This window comes from Saccopteryx leptura, chromosome 3 (assembly GCF_036850995.1).
Source record: "Saccopteryx leptura isolate mSacLep1 chromosome 3, mSacLep1_pri_phased_curated, whole genome shotgun sequence".
NCBI classification, from domain to species: Eukaryota; Metazoa; Chordata; class Mammalia; order Chiroptera; family Emballonuridae; genus Saccopteryx; species Saccopteryx leptura.
This window is the reverse complement of record NC_089505.1, coordinates 195048559-195075619: the sequence shown is the minus strand read 5'-3', so window position 1 is coordinate 195075619 and position 27061 is coordinate 195048559. Positions and strand designations below refer to the sequence as shown.

Sequence of the window (27061 nt, the reverse complement as noted above, 5' to 3'; positions counted from 1 at the left end):
GGATTGTGATATATACTTATACAAGCAAAAAGAAAACTCCATGTTTGGTAGCAAATGTGGAAAGGAATAAGGCTCCACCACATCAGCTAAAAGTATAAATAATCTGCAGAGAAGTCCCCATGCATTTCTTTGTCTTTCTCTAATTAAACTCACACTCCCCCCATTACCAGCACTCTCAATGGATGTCTATTTTTCATTTAATGTTATTGTTTTCCTGGTTCATTTAACTAAAAGCACAGTGAAAGAATTTCTTTCTAACATTTTGTGTTACATAACTGCTGCTTTTAAAAACCTTTGGGGAAGGTTTTTATTTTTAATTTCTCATCCATCACAGTCTAGCACTTTTGTAAACTAAATGAAAGAGCCTCACTAGAAACATGAAATAAAAACCAGGCCCACAGAGCTCAAGTCCCAGTTTTGTTTTTTTGGTTTTTTTACAGTGACAGAGAGAGAGAGTCAGAGAGAGTGATAGAGAGAGACAGACAGGAACAAAGAGAGATGAGAAGCATCAATCATTAGTTTTTCGTTGGGACACCTTAGTTGTTCATTGATTGCTTTCTCATATGTGCCTTGACCGTCGGGCTACAGCAGAGCGAGTGACCCCTTGCTTGAGCCAGCGACCTTGGGTCCAAGCTGGTGAGCTTTGCTTAAACCAGATGAGCCCGCGCTCAAGCTGGCGACCTTGGGATCTCGAACCTGGGTCCTCCGCATCCCAGTCTGACGCTCTATCCACTGTGCTACTGCCTGGTCAGGCCCAGTTTTTTGAATTACTAGATTTAACGGACTTAAAATTACTCTGCTGGATGTTATAAAAGTTTTCAAAGTCTTATTCACAGGTTCTGTACTTATCTCATGGCCGACTGTTAGCAGAGGTCTGAGGACAGCGGTGGTCTATGTACTACATATGGAGTAATACATTTCTGTATAAGAACCGAACCACTCATTGCTTATGTTGGGTCTTTGAGAAAATGTCTTCTAAGTTTCTAAGAACTAATTTGCAAATAAACTTGGGGTGAGAGTCCCCAATTAAAAGTTTAAGACTGTCTGTATTTGGATATATTGAGTCAAGCTATTGAATTTTTTCCACTTTTCATTTTGTAAGATGTTTAAAATTAAATAAATACAGATAAAGACTCTTGAAACTAGAGAGAGTTGGTTGTTGGAAATTCACGGTGACAACCCAGACAAATACTTTCCCAACTGGCCCTTTCAGACTGCAAAGTTATTTCTTACCTGATGACTATCATTTTAAATGTTAACAATGAAGGAGAAAGCAACATGCTGAAACCCAATCTGAACAGAAACACTAAACAAAATTCTATTTCTTTTTAAAATTTGACCTTTAGTTTAAAATACCTAAAGGTCAGAAAAATACCCTGTCTCAGATAAAGCTTATGGGATGTCTACTGGCAGTGACTATGTCAATATATTGATGGATTTTCACATCACCTATGAATTCTTGTCTAGCTTTCTTAAGATGTCATAGAGCTCAAAATTTTCAATGGCTTACTTTTCTCAACTACAAAAGAGGACTGAGAATAAAGGGAATAAGGGAGGTACTAGATAAACTATCAGGGCTATGATAAATTCAGGACTTTGTGTGTATGTGCGATAAACAAAAACCTATGCAGTTTATATTTCTCCATATTTTACTTGCTACCTCATGACTTAAATTTGGCCTTAACTTTTTTAACTGCTAGTCTAGAATATTGCTTGATCCAAATTGTCAGCTGTAGTAAATTCATATACCCATTACTTCATTAATTCATTAAAGCAATGGTCCCCAACCTTTTTTGGGCCATGGACCAGTTTAATGTCAGAAAATATTTTCACAGACGAGCCTTTAGGGTGGGATGGATAAACGTATCATGTGACTGAGACAAGCATCAAGAGTGAGTCTTAGATGGATGTAACAGAGGGAATCTGGTCATTTTTTGAAAATAAAACATCGTTCAGACTTAAATATAAATAAAACGGAAATAATGTAAGTTATTTATTATTTCTCTGTGGACCGGTACCAAATGGCCCACGGACCGGTACTGGTCCGCGGCCCGGGGGCTGGGGACCACTGCATTAAAGAACTGATTGGTGAATTTAAACATTCATTTTCATTCATTCATTTAGCAAACATGTATTAACCCCTTACTATCAGCACACCAGACACTGAGAGGGCCAGAGGAAAGTAACATGCTTCTGGAACCTGAAAAGACATCCAGCACTCAACAGGTGGGTCCCCAAAGATAAATCATACTACCTCGACTGCATATTAATTGGTTTGAACTAAAGCAATCAAAAGTATCAGCATTCCAAGTACTTTACTTTATACTTAAGGCAATAAAAGCTTTCAGTAAGTCCTCCCTTTGCCAAGTGTTATGTGAAAAGGAAGGATTTCTACTGCAAATGCGTGTGATAAATTATTAATTCATTGACTACCCTGTTTTCTTTTACATTATCAAAACATCTTGTATTCCATATAGTATAAAGTGTTGGCTTGCAATATATTATGAAATATATAAGTGTCACTTTTATAACTTACAGCATTAAACCACAATCTAAATACAACTAGAAAATATACTAAAGGTGAGAAAGTAAATGTTGTACTTGCCTTATACACACTAACAAATCTGTAAACACATTTTCTACAATCAGAGTGACCCTTGGGTCAGAGCTCCTGTATGTTTGATCAAGACTGTTTTTTTTTTCTCATATGTTGCTAATACAGCATCCCGAGGAATTCTTAGGTGAATGATACATTTACACATGTGCATATGTGCGCATGTGTGTGTGAGAGTGCATTTTGTGGAGATGGGTGCGTAAACACAAATAACAAGATACTCTAAATGAAATCAGGTTATTATATTTAGATAAGTATTAATTCTCAGGCATTGAAACAGCCTCCAGGCAAAGAAGTAATCCCCCAAACTCTAGATAGAAAACAATAACAAATGTTCCAATTACTTGTATTGGCATAGTTTTAGAAAGAAGGAAAGACAGGGAAAAAGGAAACAGGCAAGAAAAAGGAAAATAGGCCTGACCTGTGGTGGCGCAGTGGATAAAGCGTCGACCTAGAAATGCTGAGGTTGCCGGTTCGAAACCCTGGGCTTGCCTGGTCAAGGCACATATGGGAGTTGATGCTTCCAACTCCTCCCCCTTCTCTCTGTCTCTCCTCTCTCTCTCTGTCTCTCTCTAAAATGAATAAATAAATAAAAAAACTAAGCTTAAAAAAAAAAAGAGGGAAGAGGAGGAAGATGGCAGCGGAGTAGGCGGACGCACAGACGCCCAGCTCTCAATAGCAAACTGGAATACAAATCAATTTAAGAAAAATCAGCATGAAAAACCAACACTGAACTGCAAGAACAGCTCTCAAAAACCAAGGAACAAAAGGAAGCCACAATAATCCTGGTAAGGAGTGCCTGAATCTCCTCTGCTTACAGGAACGGAAGGGGGGGGGGTGAGGCTGAGAGCCCAGAGAGGATTTCACAGAGGAAAAAGAGCAGAAACTACTGCTCACAGCCACTTACCTGACGACCAGGGAGCAAGGTGGGTTGAAAAGACCAGCTTATCTCCCAAGTGGAAAGGACAAGGAGAGGGACAGACTGTGAGGGGCTAAGGTATGCAAGAAACGAAATAAAAAAGCTGACTCATTCGTGCTGGAGGCGGCCATAGCTGGGGGAGGGACTGAACCTTTCACAAAACAGAGCTGAAGTGCTTCCGGATCAGAGATCTCCGGACATCTATCCAGCTCCAATCAGCGCAACAAGACACAGCTGAAAACAAGAAGTGGGGAAGAGGGGCAGTAACTCAGGTCTCCATGGAGATCTGAGATACACCTCCCCCTACTGAAGCTGAGAAAAGACCCTGCCCCCAGTGAGATTAGTTGGTGGAAGAGACCTTCAGCATCTCAGGTTACACCCACAGCATTCCTGGTTACAGTTTCAAGGAAGCCCCCTGCTGAGATCAGTTAACAAGACTATCACCTGTTAAGAAAACAAACAAATCAAGACTTCAAAGCTGCCCAAATCCGAAAGTGGATTACAAATAATAGCTGATACCAACCCAAGAAGACCTAGAAATAACACAACTGAAAACTGGAGGCAGACAACACCAAGCCTAGACTCAACCAACCCTACAAATAAAACACCATTATGAGAAGACAAAGGAGTGCAACCCAAATGAAACCACAAGAGACACCTTTGAGAGATGAGCTGAGTGATATGGAAATAATCAAACTTCCAGATGCGGAGTTCAAAATAATGATTGTAAGGATGCTTAGGGATCTTAGAACAACAATGGAGGGGCAGTTTGAAAACCTAAATAAAGAAATAGCAAGTATAAAAAAGGATATTGAAATATTAAAAAAGAATCAGTCAGAGATGACAAATACAATATCAGAAATGAAGACCACAATGGAAGGAATTAAAAACAGGATGGATACAGCTGAGGATCGAATCAGCGAGTTGGAGGACAACTGGAATGAAGGCATGAAAGCAGAGAAGAAAAGAGAAAAGAGACTCAAAAAGTCAGAGGAAACACTTAGAGAGCTCTGTGACAACATGAAGAGAAATAACATCTGCATCATAGGGGTTCCTGAAGAAGAAGAAAAAGAACAAGGGATAGAGACTTTGTTCAATCATATCATAACTGAAAACTTCCCTAAATTAATGCAAGAGAAACTCTCACAAGTCCAAGAAGCACAGAAACTCCATTAAAGAGAAACCCAAAGAAACCTACACCAAGACACATCATAATTAAAATACCAAAGCTAAGCGATAAAGAGAAAATATTAAAAGCTGCAAGAGAAAAAAAAGTTATCACCTACAAAGGAGCCCCCATAAGGATGACATCTGACTTCTCAACAGAAACACTTGAGGCCAGAAGAGAATGGCAAGAAATATTCAAAGTAATGCAGAACAAGAACCTACAACCAAGACTACTTTATCCAGCAAGGCTATCGTTTAAAATCGAAGGAGAAATAAAAAGCTTCCCAGACAAAAAACAACTCAAGGAATTCATTACAACCAAACCAACGCTGCAAGAAATGTTAAGGGGCCTGTTGTAAACAGATCAAAGTTGGAAAAGAATATAGCAAAAAAAGGAATACACCTTTAAAGAAGAAAATCGCAATAAACAACTACATATCAATAATAACCTTAAATGTAAATGGATTAAATGATCCAATCAAAAGACATAGTGTAGCTGCGTGGATAAGAAAACAGGACCCATACATATGTTGTCTACAAGAGACACACCTTAGAACAAAAGACACACATAGATTGAAGGTAAAAGGATGGAAAAAAACATTTCATGCAAACGGAAATGAAAAAAAAGCTGGGGTAGCAATACTTATATCAGACAAATTGGACTTTAAAACAAAGGATATAGTAAGAGATAAAGAAGTCCACTACATAATGATAAAGGGAGTAATCCAACAGGAAGATATAACTATTATAAATATCTATGCACCTAATATACGAGCAACCAAATATATAAAACAGACTTTGATGGATTTAAAGGGCGAGATCAACAGCAATACTATAATAGTAGGGGATTTCAATATCCCACTAACATCACTAGATAGATCCTCAAGAAAGAAAATTAACAAAGAAACAGCAGACTTATTGGAAACACTAGATCAACTCGATTTAATAGATATCTTCAGATCCTTTCACCCTAAAGCAGCAGAATATACATTCTTTTCAAGTGCTCATGGTACATTCTCTAGGATAGACCACATGTTAGGGCACAAAAGTGCTCTCAACAAATTTAAGAAGATTGAAATCATATCAAGCACTTTCTCCGATCACAACGGCATGAAACTAGAAATGAATCACAGCAGAAAAGCTCAAAAATTCTCAAACACATGGAAACTAAATAGCAGGGTGTTAAATAATGAATGGATTAAGAATGAGATCAAAGAAGAAATTAAAAAATTCCTAGAAACGAATGACAATGAGCATACAACAACTCAAAATTTATGGGACACAGCGAAAGCAGTGCTGAGAGGGAAGTTCATAGCACTACAGGCACACTTTCAGAAGCTAGAAAAAGCTCAAATAAACAACTTAACCCTGCATCTAAAAGAACTAGAAAAAGAACAGCAAGTAAAGACCAAATGTAGTAGAAGGAAGGAAATAATAAAGATCAGAGCAGAAATAAATGACATAGAGGCTAAAGAAACAATACAGAGGATCAATGAAACTAGGAGCTGGTTCTTTGAAAAGGTAAACAAGATTGATGAACCTTTAAGTAGACTCACCAAGAAAAAGAGAGAGAGGACTCAAATAAATAAAATTAGAAATGAGAGAGGAGAAATAACAACTGACACAACAGAAATACAAAATATTGTAAGAGAATACTATGAAGAACTGTATGCCAAAAAACTAGACAACCTAGATGAAATGAACAAATTCCTTGAAACATACAATCTTCCAAAAATCAATCTGGAAGAATCAGAAAACCTAAACAGACCGATTACACCAAATGAGATTGAAATAGTTATCAAAAAACTCCCAACAAAGAAAAGTCCAGGGCCCGATGGCTTCACAACGGAATTCTACCAAATATTCAAAGAAGAACTAACTCCTATTCTTCTCAAACTATTTCAAAAAATTCAAGAGGAAGGAAGACTTCCAAGCTCCTTTTATGAGGCGAGCATAATTCTGATTCCAAAACCAGGCAAAGACAACACAAAGAAAGAAAATTATAGGCCAATATCTCTGATGAATATAGATGCTAAAATCCTCAACAAAATATTAGCAAACTGGATCCAACAATATATGGAAAAAATCATACACCATGATCAAGTGGGATTTATTCTGGGGAGGCAAGGCTGGTACAATATTCGTAAATCAATCAATGTGATTCATCACATAAACAAAAAGAAGGAGAAAAACCATATGATAATTTCAATAGATGCAGAAAAAGCATTTGATAAAATCCAGCACCCATTCATGATCAAAACTCTCAGCAAAGTGGGAATACAGGGAACATACCTCAACATGATAAAAGCCATCTATGAGAAACCCACAGCCAACATCATACTCAATGGGAAAAAATTAAAAGCAATACCCTTAAGATCAGGAACAAGGCAGGGGTGTCCCCTTTCACCACTCTTATTTAACATAGTCCTGGAAGTCCTAGCCACAGCAATCAGACAAGAAGAAGAAATAAAAGGCATTCAAGTTGGAAAAGAAGAAGTAAAACTATCATTATTTGCAGATGATATGATATTGTATATAAAAAACCCTAAAGTCTCAGTCAAAAAGCTACTGGACCTGATAAATAAATTCAGCAAAGTGGCAGGATATAAAATCAATACTCAGAAATCAGAAGCATTTTTATACACCAACAATGAACAGTCAGAAAGAGAAATTAAGGAAACAATCCCCTTCACAATTACAACCAAAAAAATAAAGTACCTAGGAGTAAACTTAACCAAGGAGACTAAAGACTTGTACTCGGAAAATTACAAAGCATTGATAAAAGAAATCAAGGAAGATATAAACAAGTGGAAGCATATACCGTGCTCATGGTTAGGAAGAATAAACATCATTAAAATATCTATATTACCCAAAGCAATCTATAAATTCAATGCAATACCAATTAAAATACCAATGACATACTTCAAAGATATAGAACACATATTCCAAAAATTTATATGCAACCAAAAGAGGACACGAATAGCCTCAGCAATCTTAAAAAAGAAGAATAAAGTGGGAGGTATCACACTTCCTGATATCAAGTTATACTACAAGGCCGTTGTACTCAAAACAGCCTGGTACTGGCATAAGAACAGGCATATAGATCAATGGAACAGAACAGAGAACCCAGAAATAAACCCACAGTTCTATGGACAACTGATATTTGACAAAGGAGGTAAGGAAATACAATGGAGTAAAGACAGCCTCTTTAACAAATGGTGTTGGGAAAATTGGACAGCTACCTGCAAAAAAATGAAACTAGATCACCAGCTTACACCACTCACAAAAATAAACTCAAAATGGATAAAAGACTTAAATGTAGGCCGTGAAACCATAAGCATCTTAGAAGAAAACATAGGCAGTAAGCTCTCGGACATCTCTCGGAGCAATATATTTGCTGATTTATCTCCACGGGCAAGTGAAATAAAAGACAGGATAAACAAATGGGACTATATCAAACTAAAAAGCTTTTGCACAGCTAAAGACAACAAGAACAGAATAAAAAGACAAACTACACAATGGGAGGACATATTTGACAATATGTCTGATAAGGGGTTAATAACCAAAATTTATAAAGAACTTGTAAAACTCAACACCAGGAAGACAAACAATCCAATCCAAAAATGGGCAAAAGAGATGAATAGACACTTCTCCGAAGAGGACATACAGATGGCCAATAGGCATATGAAAAAATGCTCAACATCATTAATCATTAGAGAAATGCAAATTAAAACCACAATGAGATATCACCTCACACCAGTCAGAATGGCGCTTATCAACAAAACAACACAGAATAAGTGCTGGCGAGGATGTGGAGAAAAGGGAACCCTCCTGCACTGCTGGTGGGAATGCAGACTGGTGCAGCCACTGTGGAAAACAGTATGGAGATTCCTCAAAAATCTGAAAATCGAACTGCCTTTTGACCCAGCTATCCCACTTTTAGGAATATACCCCAAGGACACCATAGAACGGCTCCAAAAGGAGAAATGCACCCGCATGTTTGTGGCAGCATTGTTCACAATAGCGAAGATTTGGAAACAGCCCAAGTGTCCGTCAGAGGACGAGTGGATTAAAAAGCTTTGGTACATATATACTATGGAATACTACTCAGCCATAAGAAATGATGACATCGGATCATTTACAATAACATGGATGGACCTTGACAACATTATACGGAGTGAAATAAGTAAATCAGAAAAAAAAAAACTAAGATGAATCCATACACAGAAGGGACATAAAACTGAGACTCAGAGACATGAACAAGAATGTGATGGCAACAGGGGCGGGAGGTTGGGGGAGGGTGGAGGGGGTGAAGAAGGAGAGAGGGGTTAGGGGAGGGGAGGGGCACAAAGAAAACCAGATAGAAGGTGACAGAAGACAATTTAACTTTGGGGGAGGGGTATATAGCACAATCAAATGTCAAAATAATCTAGAGATATTTTCTCTCAACATTTGTACCCTGATCTATCAATGTCACTGCATTAAATTTAATTTAAAAAAAAAAAAAGAAAAAGAAAAAAAAAAAAAAAAGAAAAAGGAAAATGAAGCATATGTTGCAAGTTTTGGGTAGCATGACTAACATTGGGCAACAACCTTCTAAAACAGTATTTCTAGGGAGAAAAATCTTTGGCAAAAACTTGCTTGTTACCCTCAGGAACCCCTGGTATGAACTGAGCTGTAAATTCGTATTGTGCTTTATGTAGAGCAAAGCCATTTATATGAGACTCAAAAATCTAATTTTTTTCACAGGTGCATGCCAAAAGGTGCCAGCTGGTGGGTGACGTGGCTTATCCCCGCCGCAGCAGCCTGGGCATCTCAGATGCACTGCTACATATTTTGGCTCTTCTGCTTTGCTTCTGCCAGTGAGCACAGAACAGAGAAGGAAAGCCAGGAGTGAAAATTTACCATAGGTTTCCTTTAAGGAGCTGAAAGCATAGCACTCAGTCAAAAGTTTGACAAAAGCCTATGTGCTGCCCAGGAAGGAAAAAAGGCAGATAGATATCTTAGCTTGAGAAATTCATGGAACCCTCCTCATTGTTTCAGCAAAATATTTTGGTGACATTTTATTTTTGGTAAAGGGGGCAATGCTAGGGGTTAGTGATACCTGGTGGTCCTTCAAGAGATGTTTAGATTCCAAGTCCAGTTTCTTATTAGCCTGCCCCCAAAGCTCTAAATATGCTATGGAATTAGAATGCTTAGTAGAACAGACAGGGATTATATACTCTAAAAACAAACATCCTTAAGTAAAAAAGATCACAGGGATGTCCAACTAAGGTCAATGACTTAGCAAGTGATAGGCTCTGAGTCAAAGCATGTGCTCAGTAGCAAATTATATGTTCAGTACTGAGAATAAAAATTTTACACATTCTTGAAAAGAGATGATAACAGAGACTGATATATCTGTGAAGTTTCTGAGTTCTGCAAATATGGTGCAACAGCTCAGTGAATTATGACCAGGCTGAGACAAAGCCAATGTGATGAGGTAGAAGTCCTATGAGGGATGGAGTTCATCTGTCACCTTTCTCCTTATTGCCTTACTCAGCACTGCTCTGAGGAGACACATGAGAGGTGCGAGTTACAGTGATGTTCCACCCTTTCTTCAGTCCTTCCACCTCAGCCCACGTCATAATGACCTTTCCTCATATTGTGGAAATTTGGTAAGGGGAACAGTAACAGCTATAGAGTAAGAGAATAGGAGGAAGGTGACAGGTAAGTGTCACTTGCTTCTCACTAGAGATCCAGTTACAAAGGTGTTGGGAGACACAGATGTCCAGCAGGTCCAAGCCGGGCATCTCCCGATGCAATGGATTGATACTGTGGAGACAAAGTTCCTGTCTCTGCCATCAGGACATGGTGCCCCATTCAACACATCACCTACATCACCTAACCTACCCAGCTTGCAGTTTCCTTCTCTAAAAAAAGAGGTGAAGGGAAGATGGGAGGAAGGAAAGGAAAAGGAAAAGGAAAGGAAAGGAAAGGAAAGGAAAGGAAAGGAAAGGAAAGGAAAGGAAAGGAAAGGAAGGTAGAAGGGAGAGGGGGAAGGAGGGAAGGAGGGAGGGAGGGAGGGAGAAGGCAAAGAAAAACAATAAAGGGGCTGTGTACTGGAACACATGATTTCCAAGGTATTTCATTCTCTAATAATTCTATCATTAACTAGTTAAGACTATAAGAAAGGAGACTCCCAATGTAAAGCCTGTATGAAATCTAAGAGCCGAATTCTTTATACAAGTTATTTTTTAGATCTCTGCCATTTGCGGAATGTACAGATCCTTTCGACATGAGACTGCCAAGGTATCTACAACTAGTTATAATAAAAACAAATGTTCAAATTAAACCAATTAGCAAGAAACCAGAAGTAAACTGGCTAAAGGTGAGCAGGAGAGTGAGGGAGATCTGTGTAGAATGAGCTTTTTGTGGAGTCAAAACTTGTGCTTTTGATCATTTATTATTTATTTATTTATTTATTTTTGTGGAGGCAAGAGGGTTCCTATATAGATCCAGATTACAAAGCACCAAAAATGCAAATCATCACTTTTTAAATGAGTACAAATTACCTATAGATATTTTCTAAAATCAGAGGCAGAATACAAATGGAATGGTCAGACAAATGTGTGTCTTTGTATTATTTATTTCAGAGATAAGGTTATTAATTATCCTAGAAATAAAGCCCACGTAAAGAGAAAGTGACAACCTGTAAGACCAAGGACAGACTCATGGAGGCCTCAAGGTGTTTGTATTTATTTATTTATTTATTTATTTATTTATTTATTTTATTTTTGTATTTTTTGTATTTTTCTGAAGCTGGAAACGGGGAGAGACAGACAGACTCCCGCATGCGCCCGACCGGGATCCACCCGGCACGCCCACCAGGGGGCGACGCTCTGCCCACCAGGGGGCGATGCTCTGCCCCTCTGGGGCGTCGCTCTGTTGTGACCAGAGCCACTCTAGCGCCTGGGGCAGAGGCCAAGGAGCCATCCCCAGCGCCTGGGCCATCTTTGCTCCAATGGAGCCTCGCTGCGGGAGAAGAGAGAGACAGAGAGGAATGAGAGGGGGAGGGGTGGAGAAGCAGATGGGTGCTTCTCCTGTGTTCCCTGGCCGGTAATCGAACCCAGGACTTCTGCACGCCAGGCTGACGCTCTACCACTGAGCCAACCGGCCAGGGCCTCAAGGTGTTTTTAAATAAAGTGATCTGACTTTCTTCTAGAGCACAGGAAAACAGGTTGATATTTTATCCTTAGTGTTCTGTGCATCCTTTTGCTGACATGTGTCCTGCTTGCTTTGTATGTTCAGATGATTAGGGTGCTTCCCTTGGCATGGCTCAAGATGCCTTTTAATATGATGCTGCTGCCCTATCATAAACTTTTCAACTGGAAACCAAACTGTCCTCCTCCCTCATGCTTTAATGCTGAGACAACAGGTGAGTCACTCTAATGGGCTGTGAGAGCCAAAAGGCCCTGGAAAGTGAGCTTGTTCAACCTTATTACTGAGCGGGGTAAGTGACTAACTAGCTCAAGGTCATGCTGTAAAAAGCAGAATCAGTTCGAAATTACAAATACAAACTGCCAGTGCTAGTCAGAGGAAGATACTCCTTATTTTGCAACTTTCTGAACTTATGTACCTCGCTAGCATGGTATAAAATGACAAAGACTGGGAACATCTAGAATAGTAATGGTGACCCATCAAAAGCACAGCTATAATAACTGTCTAAAAGGGTTCATCCTTTATAAAATCACACTCAACTGTGCGGTGTGATTGAATCTGACTATGCTTACATGTGTTAGACTTCTCAGTTGTTTATTTTTTATCCCTTTGAGTCCAGATAGGAAACAAATGTTCCAGACTTCTAGAAACATTTCAAATGTAAATCCTATACAGCTCCAACAAGAGTCTAAGTTAGGAAGAGCCAGACCATTTGCAGCTGTTTCATGATTTTCAAATAATTTAGTAATATATCTGAGATTAGTTCCATATACCATGAGAACAGGACAGCTTTGTTAAAAAGAAAAAATCACATTTGTCCATTTAAAGATAAATGATGTCTGACCAAGAGCTTGCTATTATGTAGGCTCAGTTTCTAGAGAATCCTTTCCTGTAACAAGTGAGGGACATGTTTACTCTAAACAGCTATTATAAAATTATGCATTGTTTATTCTTTCTTAAAAGGGGTGCAAGCTGTGTAGGTGATCCTGGGTTGAAGAATAATTCAAATAAGCCCTTTGGTTTATGTTGCATACAAGAAGACTTTACAAGATCTAATCTTTGCTAAATCTGTTATGTTCTTTGGTTTAGCAGAGCTTCCTAATTGTAGCTATTAGTTCCTCCCTTTTTGTGGTCTGTTCTGTCAATAGACTATTGAGTGTTCAGTAAATTAAGCCCAACCAGCAGCCAACACATTGAGCAGACGTTAAATCATAGCTTGGCTGCCCTTATTCATTATTAGTATCTGTGAAATAGCTTTTACAGGGACGGGATTTAACATGATGCACATTTGTGTCATTCTCAGATTTCCATGCTGTACAATCAGGTATGTGAGGGTTTTTTTTTCTCGGCAACAGGTGTGTTCTTGGAACAAAGTTCAACCCCCATTCTGGCTTATGTGTGAGGGAGCAGCTGCTTACCATCAATGACACATAGTTCTATAAGAGAGAAAAAATACACTACTTGTTCAATGTATTAAAGTAATGGGCAGATGGACAATAGCTGCCTGTACTTTTCTTTGTCTTCTAGAATGAGAGTCTAAACTTTCATATAACAAATGTTTTTCTCTTTTTCTTCTCTCCCTCTCTCCCTTCCTCCCTCCCTCCTTCCTTCCCTCCCTCCCTCCCTCCCTCTCTCCTTCACTCCTTCCCTTTTTCCTTCCTTCCTTCCTTCCTTCCTTCCTTCCTTCCTTCCTTCCTTCCTTCCTTCCTTCCTTCCTTCCTTCCTTCCTTCCTTCCTTCTTTCCTCTATCTTTCCTATCTGCTTACCTTCCTTCCTTAATTTTTAAAAAGCATTATATATTAATTATTGAGAATATTCCTTCAGTTGAGTCATACTGTTTTCAGGCTAATTAGCGGGAAGAAAAAAAAGTTAACATAGATCAAGCTACATTGTATTTATAACTCAACTTTGGTCAGAAAAAAATTTAAATGAAGTTACTGTGCAGTTTGAAAAAACTTGATATGCATATTCAACATTTTTTTAAATAAGAAATTAAATATACTTATTTATAGGCCTCATTATTCTCTAGTAAAAAAAACCTTTTATATAAAATTCTGTGAGGCCTGACCTGTGGTGGCACAGCGGATAAATCATCGACCTGGAACGCTGAGGTCACCAGTTCGAAATCCCGGGTTTGCCTGGTCAAGGCACATATGGGAGTTGATACTTCCTGCTCCTCCCCACCCTCTCTCTCTCTCTCTCCTCTCACACTCTCTCTGTCCTCCTTCTCTAAAATGAATAAAAAATAAAAACAAAATTTTGTGAAATATTACTAGTAAGAGTTATAATATACTGTGTACCTCAGAAGTACAATGTCAACATTATTTAATAGTAACAATGATATAATAATTGTTATGGTGATCAAGAGAGTAACTGTCAATCACTCAAAAATCGTTTTGTGGCCCTGGCCGGTTGGCTCAGCGGTAGAGCGTTGGCCTGGCGTGCGGGGGACCCGGGTTCGATTCCTGGCCAGGGCATATAGGAGAAGCGCCCATTTGCTTCTCCACCCCCCCCCCCCTCCTTCCTCTCTGTCTCTCTCTTCCCCTCCCACAGCCGAGGCTCCATTGGAGCTAAGATGGCCCGGGCTCTGGGGATGGCTCTTTGCCCTCTGCCCCAGGTGCTAGAGTGGCTCTGGTCGCGGCAGAGCGACGCCCCGGAGGGGCAGAGCATCGCCCCCTGGTGGGCAGAGCATCGCCCCTGGTGGGCGTGCCGGGTGGATCCCGGTTAGGCGCATGCGGGAGTCTGTCTCTCCCCGTTTCCAGCTTCAGAAAAATACAAAAAAAAAAATCGTTTTGTGTATTGGGGTAATATTCCATTGTATATGTGAGCTTTCAGGTACTACCATGTGTTAGAATATAAAAAGCTCAGCCATGATCTTTCTGTATACAAACAAAAATATTAAGCTCAAGAACAGACCAGAGTAAGGATAGAGCTTTGTGATCTATTTGAAGCAAGCATCTCTATTATACAGACTTTTCTATGTTAGAACGTCCTCTCTTTAGCCAATGGGTACTTCAACAGGAATATTTAATAAAAATAGAGGTTATGAGATGAATCTTCATGTTTCTCAGATGTCATGAACAAATCCATTGTAAATGTGGTAAGATAAGCATCTATTAATTATAATCCTGGAACCTCTGGTGGAACTGAGTCACCAGAGGCCCTGGGAGACTGATGCCGGTGCTGCGCATAATGTCTGACTGGGGAGGGAGCCAAAAGAGAATCTCCTTTTAATGTTTTTTTTAACCCCAAACCACAACTTTATTCAAGAATCAGATTATATGTGAATCTATACCAAAAATGGTTTTGCCATGATTGCCTCATTGCTGAGAAGTCTATAAGCAGATGGATTTGAAATTCAATCCTCTGAGGAAAACAAAGGTAAATGGAAAAGAAGAAGCTGGTAATAAACTTCCAGGTTTTTAATTGGTTTGGCTATGACATTAGATTTTCACTATATGCATGCAAATAATGACTAGCTTTAGAGAGGATACTAAGCATTTAAAATGTATAAAAAGTGTCTAAGATTGAAAAGTTGGTCTGTATGTCATCAAAGGCTTCTACTAATCCAGAAATTATCAAATTCTATGACTTCGCTTTTCCTCAAGTTGTACTTTTTAAAAAACTTGTGGTAAAATATAAACAGCACAAAATTTACCATCTTAACCATTTCCGTAGTGTATTACAAAACTAAAACTCTATGCCCATTAAAAAAGTTCCCATTTCTCTCTCCCCCACCCCAGGTAACCATCTTTCTACCTTCTGTTTCTATGAGTTTGACTACTCTAGATACTTTATATAAATGGAATCATACAGCATTTGTCCTTTGTAAGTAGCTGATTTTACTTAGCATAATATCCTCAAGGTCTATCCATGTTGTAAAAAGTGTTAGCATTCCCTCCTCCCGTTTTATGGCTGAATAATATTCCCTTGTATGCCTACACCACATTTTGCTTATCCATTCATCTGTCCACAGACACCTGGGTTGCTTCATCTTTTGTCTATTGTGAATAATGCTGCTGTGAGCATAGGTATACAAATAGCTCTTTGAGATCCTGCTTTTAATTCTTTTGGGCATATATCCAGAAGGGGAATTGCTGAATTGTATGATAATTCTATCACTAATTTTATTTTTTTAGGAATCAGTGTATTCTTCTCCATACTGGCTGCACCATTTGACAATCCCACCTGCAGGGCACAGAGGTCCCAATGTCTCCTCACCCTGGCTAACCTTGTTATCTTTCCATAAAGGACAAGAAAGGAAAGTACTCACATGAGTCTCCACATCACCAGCAAGGATCTTACTCTTCTTTAAAAATTCAGCCACTATGCTGTTCACCAGCTTATCAAAGGCTTCCACTGAGGGTACAACACCTTTGGATGAAGAATATGGTATTATTCCCTGGTAGTTTAATGAAAAGCTGGTACTGCTTTGCCATAGGTAATATGGAAGTTGAATATCATCCATGTCATTTTCATTCTCTTTACTACATCATTCATTCCTTCAATCAGTATTTATTAAACACCTCTCAGTGGCTCAAGAAAAGTTTTCTATTTTTCATCTTCCTCAGTAAGCACTTTCACTTACATAATTTTGCTTAAGTCATAAGGTAAGTAGCACCATCCCAGTTTACTGATGAGGAAATGCTGATATAAACAGAGCATGTGACTTGACTAAAGCCACATGCCAAATTAGAGGCAGATCCCAAAACAGAACCAAGCCTTATTAATCCACAGCTAGTGTACTTTCTTCTATACTGAACAGATCAGGTACGAGAACACCTCTGCAAACAGTTCCCAACATTATCTAGAACAATTAAAAGGTAATCTGAACTTTGGGCAAATAGGAAAAAAAAGCTGATGTCACTCTTTTGTCTCTTCTTTACTTCCGGGGAGAGGAGAGGGGGCAGTGTGGGCATGAAACGGCCGGTGCTACTGCAGAGTGCGTTTTAATCTGTCGAATTACTGTAAAAGCTGAAGTGACAGTAGCCCAACCTGGTGTGCTCTGACTTTCTCTCCCTACGTTTTAATTCACAGGAGAAATTAATCTAAGCCCCGCACTTCATATCCCTAATATTGAGAAAGATAATTTTGAGAAAATCGGAACTACTGGCTACTAAAATCCAAAACAAATGCTAGGACTTCCTTTCTCATATTGGATGGAAATAGCCAAGCTCAGGAGTCTGTAAGACAAAGGTTTCCTTCCTTTTCATTTTTTCCCAGTTGCCCATTTCCACAGGCTGGTAGGGTGATGGAAAAAAAACAGTCCTTTACAGCTCTCTGTGCCTAGTCTGACTTCTCATTTTAAGTAGGCTGCTGAAGCTGAGTTCTCTTAAAGTTCACAATGCAGTATGAACCAACTTCTAGGACACAGAAGGGGTGCCCCAAAGATTCCTTATGCATCTGCTTGGGAACAAATAAACCTGTTTGTTGCTCTGTGAGAGGCCTGAGAAGTAGGTCTCTGCCGAATATTTAAAGTAGTTGGATGTTTTAGAAATATGATGGATGCCTGTATGTGGAGAAGGTACAATAAAAAGGGAATATTTTCCAACTGCTTTTCATTACTCAGTGCTGCTCACACCTCCTCCAGGCAGCCTCTAATGACTCATCTTTCTCCCCAGCCTGTATCCTTTGAACATCCCTCAATCAAAACATCTGTGGCCCTGTATGGTAGTAATGCATTGAGACTAAAGATTCTAGAGGATTAAGACTGTGTGTTATTCATCTTAGATTTCCTTGCACCCACCACGGTGCTTGTCACTTGGCAGGTATGCAAAAATATTTCTTCTGCTCTTGAGCCAAACTTACTTGATTGTCAGGAGAAAAATAAAACATATCAAAACATATCATAACACCAGTATCATAAGAAGGCAGTTCTTTGATTTGTGCATAGATGGATTTGTAATAGACTGGATTCTTTCTAAAAGTTTTTTTTTAAAATATAAAATAAAATCTAATAGTATTATTGTAATGATGATGATTATATTTAAGGTGAGAGGTTGTCCTTAAGGATTTTTTCAAAATAGAATTTAGAAAATTACCAAAGCTCATTACTTAAGAAGAAATGGAGGTAATGTTGTTCAGAATAAAGAAATGTCTTAACGATGGATATCACTCAGATATTTTACTAATTATCCTACTTATTAATTACCCTACTTCATTTCAAGTAGGATAATAAATTGCTGGCTAAGTTGTTTTAAAAGACCCGACTTTAATAACTGGTTTGGAATGATTTGCTATATGAGAAAATAGCAAATACTTAAATAATTTAATTATATACCTTCTAATTTTGCTTAACCTATTAATTTTCCCAGAATAATTTCTTGTAGAGAAAATTTTTAAAAATGCAGTCTAGTAGCTCTTTGAGTAAGCAAAGATAAAATTATGGAGGGATTTTTTTCCCCTTTATTCAACAACACTACATGATCTCTTGGGAGTTGGATTTTGACTGTTTCGTGTGTTCACTGGTTCTGTATTTGTGGTTGGCAATCTTAGAAAAGTGTCTTTTGTTCACCAGATGCTTAAGTAATAAGGAAACAAAGTTACTGAAGAGAATATAAAAATATTTTCTTATGAATAAGGTTTACAGAATCTCACAAAGCAATTGTACAGTTAACAAAAGGAGGCCTAAAATGAAATCATCAATGTGTCTCAGTGATGTGGAAACAACATACAGGACCCCTGGCAGCCTTGCCTTAAATAACACCCCCTTTCAATTTATTCAGAGCATTTTAATTTTCATTATGTTTGGGGGTGGGGGGGAAGCCCAGCCTGTGCATTTTGCCCACACAGTAATTTTTATCCCAGGGCATATAATACAAGGCACAGCTCCAAATAGGCCAGAAACTCTCAAAGCACCCATGTTTCACCTTGCCTTGTGAAAGCTTTGTTGGAAGCCCCGTCTTCCGTAAGTCTTTCCTCAGCCTCCAAAAGCCTAATAGGATTCAAAATGGGTCAGATAAAGAGGAATCTTATGTGAGACAAGAATAAAGTTGCTAGATTAAATACAGATAGCCCAGTTAAATTTTAATTTCACATAAACAATGAATACATTTTTAGAATAAGTGTGTACCATGCAGCACATCCGGCACTGTATTTGGAACACACTTTTACCCCCTGCAAAGAAAAAGGAAGCTTACCTGAAATTAAAATTTAACTGGGGGTCCTGTATTTTTATTTACTAAATCTGCAACCTTAGGCAAGAAATTAGTAAAATCACTGTAGATGACTTAGAGTTTGCCATACATGGTATCATGTTAAAGAAATAGACAACTTTTTATGTTTGGTCACATACTTCTTTAAATCTTTTTTCTAAAGTGTGGTATTAGCATGTAATTTTAAAAGCATATTTGGTTAAGAAGGGGCACAGGGAACACAGCATGATGTGATCACATAATAAGAAAGTCATATTTGGATTCACATCAGGCTGGCTTCCTTTAAAACTGCAGTTCTTCAATTTAATGGCTTGTTCTCTTTAAAACAAAAATCTACAGAATAATAATTCCTTCCAGTTTACATTCTGAGAACATTAGTTTCTTTTCAATAATTCCTTACATAATATATTTAGTAATTGAGTGTGGAAGAGCAGTATAAACACTAAAATGAAAGAATAATGATCTTTGGCACATGGATTATGCTCTTAACAGGCAGAGATACTGGTAAATTTTGTGGATTGTGGGTTGAAACATTTCTATCCTTTCTCTTTTTCAGGGATTGCTTGCATCTGGTTAATGTCATGGTCAGATACAGAGAAAGGAGTAGGAAAGTTGAAGAAAGTAAACAGAAATATTACTTGAGAACTAAATGATGGGGACAAAGCTAAGTGACCCATGTAGAGATCAGTAATGACAACAGTTTGTGGCCCTACCTCCGTTGACACTGTTAATTTCTCCACAGTTCCCAGAAGGCCGGTGTGACACTGAAGACAGCAACTCTAGTCGGCCAATGGCCCGCTCCAGTCTTTCCACCAGTCCCTGCATCTCTGCCATGCTGGAAGAACACAGGAACAAACAGGCCATGTGAGCGTCAGGCAGGATTAGCAAGCTGACACCATCAGACTTAACAGAGGCAAGAAGAAAAATAAAAAAATTACCTGAAAGGGCTTTACTTGTTTAGAGAATATTTCTACATGTCAAGAAAATATGTGAAATGCAAAAGAACATAAAACTTGGAACAAAGAACCCCACAAATTTTATTGAGCTCATTTCTATTCAATGACTTTTACAAACCCCATAGGCAACACACAAACATTCATTCCATTTATACCAGTATCAAGCGTTTCTTTCAGCTATGATACAATCTATGTGTAGCACTTACTACTTAAAAGCCCAGGAATATATATCTCACAATTAGTATTCCAACTCTTATTGCTAAATGGTGGGAGCATATTTTAACCATTTCCAGTATTTTTTTTCAGTTAAAGTGTAATTCTCCAAGGGACATTAAACCCACTAATAACCCTTGTTTACTCAATTACATTCAACCAAATAGCCCAGCACAGGAGAACTATGCGTTTGTGAAACCAGGCATCACAGAGCAGGCCAATAAAAGCCATCACTTCCAGAGCAAATTGTCTTCTACTTCCTGTTACTTTGTTTCACGGTTTCTTTGCTAAATTATTTTAAATTAAAATTGTTCTGAATGGTAGAGATTTGAATTTATAATATTAAAGGTGGTTATCTCCCTTTGATGCTGGTTATTTTTAGACAAAATTCAGTTTAGATGGGGTGCTTTTTGGAGACAGCAACCTTCAGTTTCCCAACATTCTTGGCTGACATAAACTGGCTTTGAAGCTGAATAAAAAACTGAGGGTAAAAATGAGGCTGGGTATCTATCTATCTATGCTTCCTGCTTCCAAACAGATCTTGGATAGATACACCAAGTGTACATTTGATTAGTACCTATCACTACTGGCCCTGGATGTAATATTACTAAGGCCAACTACAAGGAATAGAACCCAAGCTCATATGGCCAGATTCATGAGGTGCAGCTGATAGGTACCATAACTCTGACCACACTAATCTATGATTTTGCTCTTCGCAAAATCAGGCTGCTGTCCCAGAGAGAGTAAAACAGGCCTTATCTCAGTGTCTGCACTTCTCACTGTTAGGAACTTTCCAAGCATCATTCTGAGCCACAGAGGATTGGCATACTCCTGCATCAGAAACAACACCACCCTAGAGCGTCGGTACATTTTATTGCTGTAAAATGTGTAACTATTTTCTATTTCTGCCAGGAACCAGGTAATGCACTTCCCTTTTGTATTTTGTTGTCTGTTAGCTTTGAGCTTAAACACAATGATGACTCACCACTGCCTTTTTTAAAAACAAGGTTATACTTATCAAACCACGAGGACAGCTCCGTAATTCTGCATCCAAAGGTCAGATGGCTATCAGATACGAATGGAGAAGGTTCGGTGTCTATTTTGGAAAGTCATCTCTAAAACTGCCAGCAGCTACTCTTTCAAAATATGGGGCAGTGTTCTCTGCACACTGAAATCAGCATCTAATCCCGAGAGGACTCAAAATTAGAAGTTTCTCATCTATTCTTTTCTTCTTAACATCAGAGCTTTTGCTTCCATTGCAAGTTAAAAAAGAAAATTGAATCCATTATGTAAGCTTATAAGGGAACTGGGTATCCTAAAGGTAGGTGAGGGTCATTTGAGAAATGATATAAGCCCCTCAGATCTTTTAATAGTTGCCCATCTGTTCACAGTTATCCATGTTCCCTATTACTCAGCTTGCCAAATGTTAACACCATAGATGAAGCCCATGCTAGAAAAAAAAAATGTTTGTTTTCTTAGCAAGCTCCCTATCCCCCAACAGAAAAGCACCAAGCACTTCCAGCAGCTCCAGAGCTGTTTCAGCAAGGCCTGTTACATTTCACATGTAGGATTGCTGTCCCTGACAGTGGCTTAATCAGCCTCCTAGACAAGAACCAAACTGCACGCTATCTAATAGTGCTTCATACGTTGAAAGACAACAGGAGTTAGCGCATAAACTACAGGGCTAGGCAGACTGGTGTGGAATGTAGTCTAAAAGTGAATCGGATGTCACTTCATACAAAATTACCATGAGCTGAAGTGTTGCTACAGCCTCTTAAGAGGTCAAAATACATTTCATGCCAGGAAGCTGGAAAGATGCCTCTGGGTTTAAAATTTTAAAACAGTTTCTAAGAGAAATGAAAGAACAACTAGAAGAAAAAACACATTGGGTGTTGGGCAGATAAAATATATTATGCTCACTTTGTTAAAGATGGCACTGCCTACATGGAAGCTGTAGCCCAGGTGATATTAATGTGTGTTGGGGGCGGGCTGTGGGCAGGCAGGATCCTTGTAGCCTGGGGCTTGGTTTTAGGACTAAGCTTTACCCACCCTTTTTGATGTGGAGTGGTGCAATCCTATCATGCCTCAGATAAGTGACTTTGTATTAGAGACTTCCATATTTTGTATATTGGATTAAAAGTTTTGATTTCTGCACTATAAAGTGGGGCAGACTGGGAGCTTGCTCTCATGGTTCCTGAGATTAACATTAGAAAGGAAAGCAGAGAAAGGCCACGTGGAGGAGGCTAGGAGAAGCAGCCAAGATGGTGGAGTGTTGAGTGAGAAACCAGTTTGTGCAGAGTTTGTGCAGAGAGAAGGAAGGAGATGGGAAACATAGGTGAATAAGTCTGGTGAGCTAGAAACCTTTGATTCTAGGAAACGGATGGGTCAGTAGCTTTGTGAGCAATGAATGAGTGGGCTTTGGAGCCCAGTGTGTGTTTTTACTTGCCCGCCGGGTGCAAGCTAGGATTCAAGATGATGGCCCATCAGTTCTTGCCTCCATTGTTTCATTACCGTCTGTCCGAATCCAATGAGAACCTGCATGTGAATGGCCCTAATGGCAGCTATTGGCTTTACACCGGGATATCAAAAATATCCATGTTAATATTCTCAGGGAAATGATGGAGTCCAAGATGGCTGTGCCCTCTTCTCTCAAAACACACACATACATGTGTGCACATGCACACTTCTCCCCATATGCGCCCTCAGCCGCTATCCTGGCTCTCAAGAATGAAGAAGGAACAGAGCTGCCGATTCTCCAAATTCTTCCCAGGGAGTTCCATTCGCCTGGGTTTTTCAAAATGGATTTAGCCAAGTTTTGATGAGGTGGTGGGAGTGAGGAGTTAAGAATTAGGATTAGGAGATGGATAGGGCAGTCAAAACAAATGCAGACAGCAAGCTCAAGCTAGGGAATGAGTATAGGTCAGGTGGAGAGACGAATGAGCTTGGATCAGGAAGCCAGCGAAGAGGGGAATATGGCTAAATAGGGGTTGTAAGATGTTTTAAGAATCAGATGAGAAGCAAAGAGAAGCCAGACATGCAGCTGGAGAATCATGAGACTGGGTCAGATGATGTCACTCAGATTTTCCACCAACTCAGGTTGAAGTCAACCTCAGCTGAGGTCCCTGACAACCTACAGCTTATAGAGAATAAACATGAATATTTGACTAGAGGGTGAGGGTAGGTCAAAAGAAAAAGGTAGAGAAATATAGAACTTCACAATTTTCTCTTTTTAATGGTTTAGGAAATAATACTTGAGGTTAATCCTAATTCTTTGTTTTGTATTATTTTTTGAGTATTCTCCTTTGGGTTTCTTAATAATGGAAAGTATAACATCCCAGTTTGTTCTTTTTTTTTTCTATTTGAATTTGCCCCTCACTTTTCCTTTTTAAAGTTTAAATTTTTTATTTATCAAAGCCAAACATAAAGAAATGTAGAGTGACAGTTCTACAGGCTTATGACAAAACACGGCAGTCCCCTGAGTGCCCCTCCAATTCTTTGTCTTGAGAGTCAACCATTTGCAATTATTTTAGCTGTTTATTTTAGTAATTGCCTCCTTATCTCTGAATAATATGCTTATAGCTCTATGTCTTGTTTGTTTTCTTCACCTTTAGGCAGTATCCATTGAGTTCTCACCAAAAACAAGAGAGTTTACCTTTTCCTTACCCTATCCCCACCAGCACATACCTGCATATTTCCTTTTATTTTACCTTCTCAATAGTATTATGTCCCAATTTTTGTGTGACCAATGATCAGTGTTAACACAATTATTGTAGGTAGAGCACATTCCTAGCAGCTGTGGCTGATGCAATGCTGTGAGAACACTCCAGCAAGGTTAAACCCTCCTAGGCACACCCAGGAGGGAGCTCGCCTGCTATACAGAAGTGACTCAGTGCTAACCAGGCAGCTCCTTGACCTTTTTAGCCATTTGAAGAACACGTTGTAACACCCTATAAGCTGAACCTGTGTGTATAAGCTAGCTTACTTCCTGAATAAATCAGATCTGTGTCACTGAACCTGATCCCCAGAGTCGGGTCTCTGCATCTCCGTCGTCCTCACCCCCGGTGGGCCTTGTCCACAAATTATGACTATTCACAGCTGTCATGATGTATACTAAGATTATTTTTTATTTTTTTGCACAACTGGTTTTCCTAGAGCCAGATTTTTCAGCTTCCCAATCTTCTACACACTTCAAAAGTAATCATCCCTAAACCTTTCCCCCTGTTGTGTAAGTCCCCTTTCAATGGGACCAAACAAATCTGGAATTCTTAGTTCTTTCTTCTCAGAGGTATCTCTTCCAGAGAGTTGCTCCAACTGCATGATTGCTTTATAGTTCTGCTGCACATCTGTAACCTGGTCCTTCCTTCACCTTCATTGAGGGTGAATAGAGAAATCATCCCTCCTCCACCCCCTTATGTGGTATCACTTGTTTTCTGGACTCTATATCCTCGTTTTTCTTGGTGTATTTCCTTAAATGGAAAGAGTATTGTTTTCTGAAAAAAGGTATATGAAAGATCCATTTTTTTGAAATCTTGCAAGCATGAAAATATTTTTATTGTGCTTTCACACTTGATTAGTGGTTTGGCTGAGTATAAACTTCCATGATGGAACATTTCCTTAGAATTTTAAAGGCATTGCTCCAATGTCTTCTAGCTCCCTAGGCTGCTGTGAGAAGTCCAAGCCCTTCTGATTGTTCATCCTTGGGATGTAAGCTGTGTTTTCCTCTTTAAAGGGAGTTTTTGAGATCTTCTCTTTTTCTCCAGTGTTTGAAACTGTCATGATGATATGTATTATTATTGATCAAATGTTCTCTTTATAAGTGGTTTCAAGAGGTGTAGAAAGGTAAGAGAATGGTCATTGTGCATTGTACGTCTCTGAGTGAGTTTATAAACCAAAGTTGTTCTTTTTTTTTTCTTCTTTCAAATAAAGATGTTAACAACCTAAATATTTAAACAATTCAAACACCTCTCACACCAATTTCATACATTTATAAATAGTTCATATACTTCATCAAGAATATAGCCAGTAAGTATCCTCTGAGAATAATAATGTATTTTGCAATATAAGGTATGCTGGAAATATTATCATGGGAGAAAAGATAGTTATCATAATTTTTAAAAATTGTTTAACTTCCTTAATCATTTTTTAGAATCCATCATCAAAGTAAAGACATTTGGATCCTAACACTGTTCAATGTGCATCCAATGTTCAGTGTCACCTAATAGTACCACAACTGTGCTGAAAGCACTGAGAGAGAGTGCATTTCTATCCTTCTCATAGCAGTTTCCAAAAAAGGAGAGTTCCCACACTTGCAAACATTTTATAAGATTGCAATTGTTTTTGTCCATCTTTAACTAGGCTGGGATGGAGGCTTTGGAATCACCAGCTGGGAGACTTTGGGAAAAGAGCTTAATTTTGCTTTGTTTTAGGTATGACCTGTTCATAAAGTCATTAGAAGTATGCATCTGAAGACATACAGTGCTAGCCACTCTTATGAAGACATCCCATCTCATTGTGCTTTCCATGGGAATATACTGCTCACAAAAATTAGGGGATATTTTATCTCTTCAAATTCATTTTGAAATATCCCCTAATTTTTGTGAGCAGTACAGTTAGATCTATGTACCACTACATCAAGTCTTTGTTGATTTGAAATGTTCAGCAGTCATCTAGAAGATATGACCAAGGAAAATAACTAGCTGACAATTTTAGGTTAGTATACTCATTTTTTTTCAACATTTCATTTCTCTAAAAAGGGTTTTCTCAAATCTATGTATAATGGTCACTATAAAATGAAAATTTTGCTATGTAATTAGTAGATTTTTAGCCACATACTTTCCCCTTAAACATTTTTAGTGACTCTATTGCAGGGGTCCCCAAACTACGGCACACGGGCTGCAAGCGGCCCCCTGAGGCCATTTATCCGGCCCCTGCCGCACTTCCGGAAGGGGCACCTCTTTCATTGGTGGTCATAGGAGTACTGTATGTGGCAGCGCCACACACCTGAATCACTTGTTATGGCTGGCAGTGACAAATAGGGAACCGGACATTGACCATCTCATTAGCCAAAAGCAGGCCCATAGTTCCCATTGAAATACGGGTCAGTTTGTTGATTTAAATTTACTTGTTCTTTATTTTAAATATTATATTTGTTCCCGTTTTGTTTTCTTACTTTAAAATAAGAGTGCATAGGTATTTGTTCATAGTTTTTTTTTATAGTCTGGCCCTCCAACGGTCTGAGGGACTGTGATCTGGCCCCCTGTGTAAAAATTTTGGGGAACCCTGCTCTATTGCTTTAACATAGTCCTCTACAATAGACAAAAAGCATGTCTGTGGAATTGTTTTTGGAATATAACACTCTTTCTTCCCTCATATTTTTTCACCCAAACCATCTTATAATTAGTGGTAAGGGGTCCACTAATATCCTACCGATTCAGTCTAACCAATGATAAAAAGCAGTGTTCACAATGGCTTTGAAAATTGACACCTCGTTGCCCAGAATAAATGGTGATAGGCCCAGAATAACAGTCTACATGTTGGTATAACATTCCTAGTATCTATAAGACATACTGCTCAATTAAAATACTGCCTCATGCTAGCTTTTCTGTTGGCATATGCCCACCTTGCCTCTAAAAGAGGTTAGTCTGAGCTTTCCATGGGCTGATCCTCTTTGTGTCTCCCGCTGAGTCTGCCCGCTGCTATGCACATGGAGAATTCTATAAATACTTTGTGATTGACTAATTAATTGGCTACCATTCACAGCCTTTCCCTTGCTTGCCCACATCCTGGCATAATCTCAGATCAGGTGGAAAGCCAGATTTTCATAGGAGACATTTCAATG

At 38.8% G+C, this 27061-nt stretch overlaps 1 protein-coding gene across 1 annotated transcript in view; it reads right to left on the bottom strand.

Annotated features, from left to right (window-relative positions):
* Positions 1-27061, bottom strand: part of CAP2 (cyclase associated actin cytoskeleton regulatory protein 2) — a 189026-nt gene that overhangs the window by 148752 nt on the left and 13213 nt on the right. The window contains exons 2-3 of the mRNA XM_066377118.1: positions 19768-19889; positions 16174-16274 (exon numbers count right to left, since the gene is read on the bottom strand). Coding sequence (XP_066233215.1) covers positions 16174-16274; positions 19768-19888 — 222 coding nt within the window. The 5' untranslated portion in view covers position 19889. The remainder of the gene's footprint in view (positions 1-16173; positions 16275-19767; positions 19890-27061) is intronic.